This window comes from Papaver somniferum, unplaced genomic scaffold (assembly GCF_003573695.1).
Source record: "Papaver somniferum cultivar HN1 unplaced genomic scaffold, ASM357369v1 unplaced-scaffold_139, whole genome shotgun sequence".
NCBI classification, from domain to species: domain Eukaryota; kingdom Viridiplantae; phylum Streptophyta; class Magnoliopsida; order Ranunculales; family Papaveraceae; genus Papaver; species Papaver somniferum.
Window position 1 is genome coordinate 740,764 of NW_020623156.1, and position 10,017 is coordinate 750,780.

A 10,017-nucleotide genomic window follows, 5' to 3' on the forward strand; every position below is an offset into this window, starting at 1 on the left:
ATCATTGTGGATACAAGAATTGCATTACAATAAGAACGGCCAGCCAAACCAGCAGCTGATATCTCAAAACACCCAGCTTGGAAAATTGGGTAGAGAATTGGGATGACTGTTCCGCTTTAAGAGCTTTGTACGAATATTAACAGCTCTTCAATGCACTTGCTACCTTTATGAACTTCACTAATTTTATATTTCCTTTCTCCAGATTTTTACTTCTAAAGAAACAAATATTTTAAAATGATAAACTCTAATCAACAATTGCACAAGGAACTCAAAATAAATCAGTAGAGCTCTAGCTAAGAACTTACTTTAGATTCATGAAAAGCTTTCTTGTTCAGGTTAGCCCTTACTCTTTTTCTTCCTATCTTTGCTGTTGCCTGCCTTTTTGTCCCATGCATAATTTCGATACTTCTTTCAATCTCTCAGCTATTTCGAATAATCTTTTCCTTGCACTGAACAAAATCAGCCAACTCATCATCATCTGGCGGTCTATCTTTACCTAGTATATGTTTCAAACAATTCTCGCCGCCACACATATAATCGATTCTAGTTTTCTCCTTTGTGATAAGAGCAAACTGTTCTACACCATCACTGATCAGGGAACTTCTTGAAGCTTCTGGTTGAATTGATTAATTTGTCCTGCGAAAAACCAAAGAGTTAATAACAATTGATGGACGAAGTAAATCGGAAATTTAGACACAGTTTCGAGGATTAAGCGACATAAACAAAGCGCTGTATGCTTCAACACATTACAATGTTAAATCTCAGAATACCTAGAACGAAACTGAGAATTTGTCTCCACATCCTTATCACCAAAATCCAAATGTTGTGAACTATTTCGACCATATGTAACAATAATAAAATCAGAGACTTTCAGAAGCAATCTTCAAGAACTTTTTTGCATACTTTTACAGTGAGAAATTCAGAAAAATTATCTGTACCTGACATGCGGAATCGCAGAATTCAGAAATCTAGCCTCTGCAATGCACGGGCATATAGCCCTAGCGACTTCAATAAAGAAGAAGATGTTACCACCAATAATTTATTTGAACATGGAGATGATAAAGATTCGACTTCAAGATGTTTCAGTGCATCCAGATTACCCTTTTCAAGATTAAATAGATTCATCAATGTCATCAGCATAAGTATACAACTCTTGCTTAAGAACTCAAGCCCAGCTTCAAAACTAAACAATAGCAAGCTTGCAAAGTGCATAAACATCATTTTCGAGTGCTTATGCCTTGCAGGGTAATGTGCCATCATATCCGCTACTAGGGTACAAATTGATTGTGGGGTAATGCTACACTGCTGGAAACAGCTAATCTTGCTTATGATCATATCGTACTCCTTACACTGAGAATAACGTTTTCGCATTTCAGCATTACCCAAACTTCCTTTTTGCATTGTCCAGATTGTTTGCAACAGTGAACTACTCATCAAGTTTACTATGGAAGCCAAAAGATACATTTTCTGCTGACTTATGTTTCCTTTTTCCCACAGTTTACTAGTCCCAATATCTCCAGAAAGGATCCTTGATATAATGTTACTCAAAACAGAGAAACTTTCGTCTCTGGATGACACGTTAAGAATATTTTGATTCTCCTTCATATATGCAATACAAGCATTCTTATAATCAGACTTCGTTTTCAACGGCAAAAGATGAACAGACGTAGGAAAGTTAGTTGTGTGAACTTTCAGTTGACTATACATGACCCGCCGAATATGAGATTCAAATGATAGATGTGATAATCCTCCTGCCGTACATTGTTTATCACTGCAACCAAACCCACTTTTAGGTTCTCCATGAGTATCCCCCAATTGTAAACTTGACATGTTTTGGGAATACAAGTCCACTGATATTTCAAACGCTGATATGTACCAGTTCACTAGTCTTGGATCTGATGCTTGATTATATGAAGCCATGCTAATGCTACTGCATCTAGAAACCAAGGAAATCATATGCGCTTGTAAAATTTGTGGTGGAGAATATATGACGATTGTTGAAAGTAATTGCATAGCTGCATTTAGGCTTATTAGGTCAAGGAAAGGGGGCTTTTCATCACACAGCAGAAGGAATGGTTCCAAGGAGTTCTTGAAGGTTGGCTCATCAGAAATTGATAGAAGAAAATGAGAAGAAATCAACTCCAACACAACATCTCCTGAACCTTGATTCAATGGATCCCTAAATAGGTTATCACTTGTAGAAGAGACAGTCTCTAACGTCGTAAAGTAATCTCCTAATTTCTTGTGCACTAGAAATTCATTGATGAACACCTGTAAAAAAAAAGTAGTGTTTGTACACATGAACACAATTTAAATATCAATACCAAAAACTTAATACCTGGTTTATATCATTACAACTACATGATTCTAGTGATGTGGTTCCAAGTTCAAATAATCAATAAATAAATGAGTAAATAAGAGGGTTTGAGTGGTCAAAAGTACCTCGATGATTGAGTGCAGGACAGGAAAAAATGCACAGGACACAGAGGTGATACAAACACTTTTCCCCTTTCTTCCTGCCGTGGATGCTATCTCCGGAGAACATAATATTCTGAGTATACTTAGGAGAATTTGACACTTTTCAATGAGGAGACTTAGGTCGAACTCAAGCAAGTGCAACATAGAAATACAACATCTTAACAAAAGAGTTAACTCCTGTAAAAGACCCCATGAATCCGAACATAGTATATGCTGCCCAACATTAGAAAATAAATGTTCGAGCCTCCCTGAAAGTTCTTCAAAGAGAAAATTGGACATTTTACGTATATCGGTAAAGTTTTCACCAGGACACCGTGATAACGAGTCCACAGACAAACTGATGAGCAGGTCATACAATTTCAGCAGACATTCTGGTTTTAAACCCTGAGGAAGTAAATTCATTCAGAAAACAAGCAATTATTGATTATAAAGGTAAACATACAAGGCAAGCTGCACCAACTTAGAAACTAGAAACCAATACGACATCCGAATCTTGCAGAATTACAGCTTAATTAATTACCTCAGCCAGTTGAGTATTAATGTCTAACACTTCCCTCCAAGTCTTCAAGGTAGTAGTCATTGACACCTTCCAGTCACATTCATTAACAGCAAAAATCACATCTTTATCAATGATTTTACTGCAACAATAACACATCTTTATGATCAACTAATACAAAATTAAGACATATTTGTCATCAATTTTGACATTATTGCAGTAAAATCAAACAAATCATACCTAATTGAAAAGGAAAAAATAAAAAAATCAAAGCTAGGGTTTGAGTTTGGGTTAAACCTTTGTTCTAATTCTGCCATTTGAAGAAAAACAAAACCCAAATTACTTGAATTCAAGGAAAGGGTTAGTGAATCTCCGATGGGTTTCCGAAGAAATCTTCTGAAAATAGAAAGGATTTTGTTGGGGTGGGGGGAATCTCGCGCCAACACTCAGACACAGTACAGAGAGGTAGGAACTATATCCGATATACCCACTACAGTGACGGATGCCATAAATGACGATCCAATGAGTGAGGGCCACGTGTAGTGAACCGTTATGACAACTAACGGAAAGCAGACAAGGACAATAATACTTGCTGATTTGAATTTCAATGGGAGTTCTTTTTGTGAAGGACATGGTTTTCTCTGTTAAATTCCTGGCGTCATCGAGGGCCACTTGAAAAGAATTAGGACCACACTAAAAGATAAAAAAGGTCATCCAAACATAATAAGTGGTCATTCCTTAGCCTGAGTAAGCTGTATTGGCGAAACTACCATTCTACAATCGGAAGTTAAGGACACAAACTAACTTCCGATTGTAGTGTTTCAATCCTCGACGTTCCAAGACTCCATGGTGGTTCGGTGGTGATTACATGGTGGTCAATGCATATGGGTTGGAGTTTTTGGCCGATGAACATTCGGGAGTTAAGGACATAATTTAACTTCCGATTGTAGTGGTTCAAGCCTCGACGTGCCAAGGCTCCATGGTGGTTTGTTGGTGGTTCCACGGTAGTCAATGCATATGGTTTTGATTTTGTGGCCACTTTACATTCGGGAGCAAGAGCTTTTACTTATCTTCCGTGTGTAACAATCGGGAGATATTTGGCTTGAAAAACTCCCGAAAGTATATTGGCCCAAAATTCTGAATTTCGAAAAACACTAATCTTTGGAGATTTTGTAATTGTTACATTCGAAAGCTAAGTAAAAGCTTTTACTCCCGATGATAGTGCATGCAAGACTCTAATTTCCAAGCCTCTTGGTGGTTCCCAAGGTGGGTGCATGGAGGCAAAACCTAATGACTTGGATTTTGTGGTCACTTTACATTCGGGATTAAGAGCTTTTACTTAGCTTCCGATTGTAACAATCGGGAGATATTTGGCTTGACAAACTTCCGAATGTGTATTGGCCCAAAATTCTGATTTTCGAAAAAAACTAATGATTGGTTATTTTGGATTTTTTTATTCGGAAGCTAAGTAAAAGCTTTTACTCCCGAATATTCCTTGGCCACAAACTCCAAACCATATGCATTAGCCACCTTGGAACCACCAAGATCCTTGGCATTTCGTGCCATCATGAGCCTTGGAACCACCATAATCGGGAGATATTTGGTTTGCTAAACCTCCGAATGTAGAGTGGCCCAAAATTCTGATTTTCGAAAAAAACGCATAATTCGTATTTTTTGGAATTTTTACAATTGGATGATAAGTTAAGGATATAACCTCTGAATGTTCATCGGCCAAAAACTCCAAACCATATGCATTGGCCACCTTGGAACCACCACGAGCCCTGGCATTTCGAGCCACCGTGAGCCTTAGAACCACTATAATCGGGAGATATTTGGTTTGCTAAACCTCCGAATGTAGAGTGGCCCAAAATTCTGATTTTCGAAAAAAACTAATGTTTGGTGGTTTTGGAATTGTTATAATCGGAAGTCAGGTAAAATACCCAACTTCCGAATATGCATTGGCCACAACCTCCAAACCATATGCATTGACTACCTTGGAACCACCACGAGCCTTGGCATCTGGAGCCATCATGAGCCTTGGAACCACCATAATCGGGAGATATCTGGTTTGCTAAACCTCCGAATGTAGAGTGGCCCAAAATTCTAATTTTCTAAAAAAACTCATAATTTGTATTTTTTGGAATTTTTACAATCGGATGATAAGTTAAGGATATACCCTCTGAATGTTCATCGGCCAAAAACTCCAAACCATATGCACTGACCACCATGGAACCACCACCGAACCATCATCGAGCCTTGGCACGTCGAGGATTGAACCACTACAATCGGAAGTTAATTTGTGTCTTTAACTTCCGATAGTAGAGGGATAGTTTCGCCAATACGGCTTACTCGGTTAAGGGATGACCACTTATTACGCTTGGGTGACTTTTTTTGTTTTTTAGTGTGGCCCCAATTCACCGGCTAGTTAACGTGTCATTTCCAATCGACAACCACGACAATGAAAATGATGTTTTGGAGCTTGATCTGATAGTTCCTGGATGTTCAAGCTAAATATTGTGATACACCTCAAGTCGGTTTAGTACTTTAAGATATTGCTGGGTAATCCAAGCTAAATTAGAAAACTGATTTTGAAAGAGGCAAATATTCCGCAAACAGTGACCTCAAGTGTTAGATTTATTTTTAATTTTTGAAAGTTATAATACTAATGTTTTCAAATAGTGGCCAAATGGAATTTTCAACAGATTTAGAACTGATCTAACTTTCCAGAACCTGCATGCCATACTGTGATTGATTGTTTTCAAATCAACAACCACCAGGATGAAGCTAGAAAAAAATGGGTTGAGAATTGAGATAACAGTTTCACTATAAGAGTTTTTTATAAATATATGTACTACATGCTACCTATACAAAATTCACTAATTTCTATGTCCTTTCTCCAGATTTTTTACTTCTAAAGAAACAGGATTTCAAAACGTTAAACCCTAACAACATTTGCAATTTGCACACAGTAAAGCTCTAGTTAAGAACTTACTTAAGATTCATGACAAGCTTTCTAATTCAGGATAGCTCTCAATCTTCTTCTCCTTTCTTTACTGTAGCCTATCTTTTTTCTGCATACATACTTCCGATATTTCTTTCGATCTTTCTCATATTTCGAATAATCTTTTCCTTCTTTGAACTCAACAAAATCAGCCAACTCATCATAATCTTGCTGTCTAGTTTTACCTAGCATGCGTTTCAAATTCAAATGCGTCTGGCCATTACAATTACTTCTAGTTTCCTCCTCTGTGCTGAGAGCAGACTGTTCGACCCCATCGTTGATCAGGGTTGAAGCTTCAGATTCAACTGGTTCATTAATTCTGCAAAAAACTAAAGAGTTTATAGCAATGAAAAGAAAAAACTAAATGTGACTTTTAGAGACAGTAAATAGGATTTGGTGACGTAAACCTTACAGTTTTGAATCCAGAATACCTAAAGTGAAACTAAATATCAGTCTCCAAACTCTAATCGTCAGAAATCCAAATGTGGTGAACTACTTCGACGGTATTACGTACATACCGATAGTAAAATAAGAAATTTATAGAAGCAATAGAACGAAATATTCATCAAAAATTATATGTACCTTAAGATGCACCTTTGAAACTTTTTCAAATTCGATGCGACTTGACGGGAAGAACTACGTGGAGAAAAAACCTGAAACAGAATAGTATATTTCAAAAATAGGAGAAAATACACAAACCAAAAGTAATCATATAACTTAGGAATAGCAGAAGAAGACAATACCACCAACGACTTATTTGAAGGTTGAGGGGCTTGTTTCAGCGCATCCAGATTACCCTCTTCGAAAATAAATAGATTTGTCAATGTCATCAACATGAGTATACAACCTTTGCTTAAGGAGGCATATCCAGATTCAAAACTAAACAACAGCAAGCCTGCAAATTGCATAAACATCATTTTCGAGAACTTGTGCCTTGCGGGGAACTGTGCCATCATATCCATTACTAGGGTTGCCATTGGTTGACTAATGCTGCACTGCTGGAAACAACTGATGATGCTTATTATCATATCGTACTCCTTGCACTGAGAATAATCTTTTAGAATTTTAGGATTACCCAAACTTCGTTTTTGCATGCACCAGATTATTTGCAACAGTGAACTGCTCATCAAATTTACTGTGGAAGCCAAAAGACAAATTTCCTGCTGACTTATGATTCCTTTCTTCCACAATCTATTGGCCCTAATATCTCCCGAAAGGATCCTTGATATAATGTAACACAAAACAGCGAAACTTTCATCTCTGTATGACTCATTAAGGATATTTTGATTCTCCTTCATATATGCAGTACAAGTATCCATAAGATCAGACTTCGTTTTCGATGCCAAATCATGACTGGATTTGGCAAAGTTAGCTGTCTGAGCTTTAAGTTGACTATACATGACCGGCCGAATATGAGATTCAAAAGATAGATGTGATAATCCTCCTGCTGTACACTGTTTCTTAATAAAATCAGACCCACTTCCAGGTTCTTCATGATCATCCCCCAATTGTAAACTTGACATGTTTCGGGAATACAATTCCATCGATATTTCAAATGCTGAAATGTACCAGTTCACGAGTCTTGGGTCTGATGCTTGATCCTCTGAGGTCATGTTAATGTTACTGCGTCCACATACTAAGGAAATTATATAAGCTTGTAAAATTTGTGGTGGAGAATATATGAGGACTGTTGAAAGTAATTGCATAGCTGCATTTAGGCTTATTAGGTCTAGAAAGAGGGGCTTTTCATCAGACAGCAGAAGGAATTCTCCAAAGGAGTTCTGGAAGGTTGGCTGATCAGAAACTGATAAAAGAAAATGAGAAGATATCAACTCCAAAAGAACATTGCTTGAACCAAGATTCAGTCGGGACATAAATAGTTTATCGCTCGTAGAAGAAATACTCTCAACCATTATAAAATAATCTCTCAGTTTCTTGTGCACTAGAAATTCATTGATGAACACCTGGAATGTAAAAAACAGGGTTTGTTCAACTTTGCTGGGAATAAACATATGAACATAATTTAAATATCAATAACAAAAAGTGAATATCTGGTTTTGAGAAATTACAACTACGGGATTTCAGTAGAGTTTCATGTTCAAATGTTCAGTAAATTAGTAGATTAATGAGTAAATAAGAGGGTTTGAGTGGTCAAAAATACCTCGACGATTGAGCGCAGGACAGGAATCGATGCACGAGATTTTTGAACAAAGCACATAAAAGTTTCATATTCCTCCACTACAGAGGTAACACAATCTTCGCCCACAATAGTGCATTCACGTGAAGTGGATTCCTTAACGCTAATTACATTTGTCCCCTTTCTTCCAACATAAGAAGCTAACTCCGGAGAACATAGTTTGCCGAGTATACTAAGGAGAATTTTGCATTTTTCAATGAGGAGACTTAAATCAAACTCTATCAAGTGCAGCATAGAAATACAGCATCTTAACAAAAGAGTTAAGTCCTGTAAAAGACCCCATGAATCTGAACATAGTACACCTTGCCCTACATTAGAAAAAAAATGCTCGAACCTCCTTGAAAGTTCCTCAAAGAGAAAATTGGAGATTTTATGTATATCAGTAAGCTTTTCACCAGGACACTGTGATATGGAGTCCAAAGACAAACTGACGAGCAAGTCATACAATTTCAGCAGAAATTGTGGTTTTAAAACCTGACAAAGAAATCATCGTATTTAGTTCAGAAAACAAGTAAGGATTGACTATAAAGGTAAATGTAGAAGACAAGCTGCACCAATTCGAAAACCACAAACAAAACTCGATAACCTAATTTACCCAAATCTTACTGCACTAGAGACTACCTCAGGATTTTGATTATTAATGTCCAACACTTCCCTCCAAGCCTTCAAAGTAGTCATTGACATCTTCAAGTACACTGTTTCACATCAGAAAAACAATCAAAATTCTTAAAAAGTTGATATTCACAAGAAGATTACGAGTCAAAATACGTAGTGATCTTTCCAAAAAGAACATAATTACAATGAGGAAACATAAACAGAATTTATGAAACTAAAAATTCTTCATTAAGACATATAAGCGAACACTTCTTGGACCATAATTTTACTATATGAGATCTTGACACCAGCAATACCCTAAATTTTCGGTTTATGGAAACTCATAAGAAACAAGGCTCTAGTTTACTAACCTTGTGAAAAAATAGAAAAACTCCCCAAAAATCTGCAGACTTCTGTTCGGCGTCTCTTCTTCAATTTCTACAATTTTTTAGGGTCTAAAAATCTGAAATTGGATAAAATTTCAGGATCAAATTGATGTTGCAGGGAATTCAGAAACTGGGTTTCCTTAATTTAAAGAGATCTGTAAAGAAATCGCCGAATAATTACCAGGAGAAGGTGGAGAAAGAGGGAGAGGGGTAAGGAAAATTGTAAACCCTAGAACTTTTGGCGCCAGGAAATGAATTGGGGTAGGGGATATAAAAGGTTATGGTCTTGACTGGGCCTGACAGGGAAAGGCATACCCATGGGACTTGAAATTGAAAAAATTCGTCACGTGTTTTACCACTAAGGTAATAGGCAGGCTCTTCATCAACGGGGAGACTCCAAGAGGCACTATCACTGGCGACTGGCGACAGTCCTTGTGCCGCCAATTATAAACTCGTCAACGTGTTTTACCATTAAGGTAAACTGGAGTGTATATATACTTTTCTCACCTTTCTATCACGTAAGAGTTTATTTTACGCATATCTAATTTATAATTTGAAGTCGTGGGGAAATATTGGACCAAGCCCAAAACAAAGAAGTTTATTCATTCATTAAAAGAATTAGTATGTAACCCGTGCTACGCACCGGGGATGATTGGATCATCCAATTTAGTGTGGCGGGGCTTCGCCCCGCACCCGTGGTCAAATGCATTAGATTCTTTCTAAATAATCTTTGATTAGATTGTTTTTTTAAAAGAAATATTAAACTATGATAACCTTTAGACATCTAACGAAAATTTGAAATGTTAGTAAAGGGGAAAGTAAAATCACACATCTGAGCAGCGGAATTCGAAGTAGCCATATTTCT

General features: G+C 37.1%; 2 protein-coding genes across 3 annotated transcripts; both read right to left on the reverse strand.

The window, feature by feature from the left end:
* Positions 1 to 366: 366 nt before the first annotated feature.
* Positions 367 to 3,408, reverse strand: LOC113335317. Of its 2 annotated transcripts, XR_003353268.1 has the most exons (6): positions 3,272 to 3,408; positions 2,999 to 3,116; positions 2,443 to 2,862; positions 939 to 2,271; positions 771 to 830; positions 367 to 636 (listed from the first exon to the last, which is right to left on the reverse strand). XR_003353268.1 is itself a non-coding variant. In XM_026581409.1 (5 exons), the coding sequence occupies exons 1-4, from the start codon at positions 3,289 to 3,291 to the stop codon at positions 961 to 963; spliced, it is 1,869 nt and encodes a 622-aa protein (XP_026437194.1). In that variant the 5' UTR covers positions 3,292 to 3,408; the 3' UTR covers positions 367 to 636; positions 939 to 960. The 2 variants fall into 2 exon arrangements, 1 of the variants encoding a protein (XP_026437194.1); XM_026581409.1 differs by lacking the exon at positions 771 to 830.
* Positions 3,409 to 5,792: 2,384 nt separating this feature from the next.
* LOC113335182 lies at positions 5,793 to 9,382 on the reverse strand. Its single transcript, XM_026581308.1, has 6 exons — positions 9,138 to 9,382; positions 8,794 to 8,867; positions 8,137 to 8,646; positions 6,719 to 7,939; positions 6,558 to 6,628; positions 5,793 to 6,294 (listed from the first exon to the last, which is right to left on the reverse strand). The coding sequence occupies exons 2-6, from the start codon at positions 8,854 to 8,856 to the stop codon at positions 5,988 to 5,990; spliced, it is 2,172 nt and encodes a 723-aa protein (XP_026437093.1). The 5' UTR covers positions 8,857 to 8,867; positions 9,138 to 9,382; the 3' UTR covers positions 5,793 to 5,987.
* Positions 9,383 to 10,017: the final 635 nt, after the last annotated feature.

What these genes read in the sequence shown, in the direction of transcription:
- LOC113335182 (XM_026581308.1), bottom strand. Translation starts at nt 8,856, where the DNA reads ATGTCAATGACTACTTTGAAGGCTTGGAGGGAAGTGTTGGACATTAAT. An exon ending in TCCTGCGCTCAATCGTCGAG is followed by an intron (nt 7,940 to 8,136) that starts GTATTTTTGACC and finishes TTTACATTCCAG; the next exon opens with GTGTTCATCAATGAATTTCT. An exon ending in TTTCAAAGGTGCATCTTAAG is followed by an intron (nt 6,295 to 6,557) that starts GTACATATAATT and finishes AGTTTTTTGCAG; the next exon opens with AATTAATGAACCAGTTGAAT.
- LOC113335317 (XM_026581409.1), bottom strand. Translation starts at nt 3,291, where the DNA reads ATGGCAGAATTAGAACAAAG. An exon ending in ATGGCAGAATTAGAACAAAG is followed by an intron (nt 3,117 to 3,271) that starts GTTTAACCCAAA and finishes TTATTGTTGCAG; the next exon opens with TAAAATCATTGATAAAGATG. An exon ending in TCCTGCACTCAATCATCGAG is followed by an intron (nt 2,272 to 2,442) that starts GTACTTTTGACC and finishes TTTTTTTTACAG; the next exon opens with GTGTTCATCAATGAATTTCT.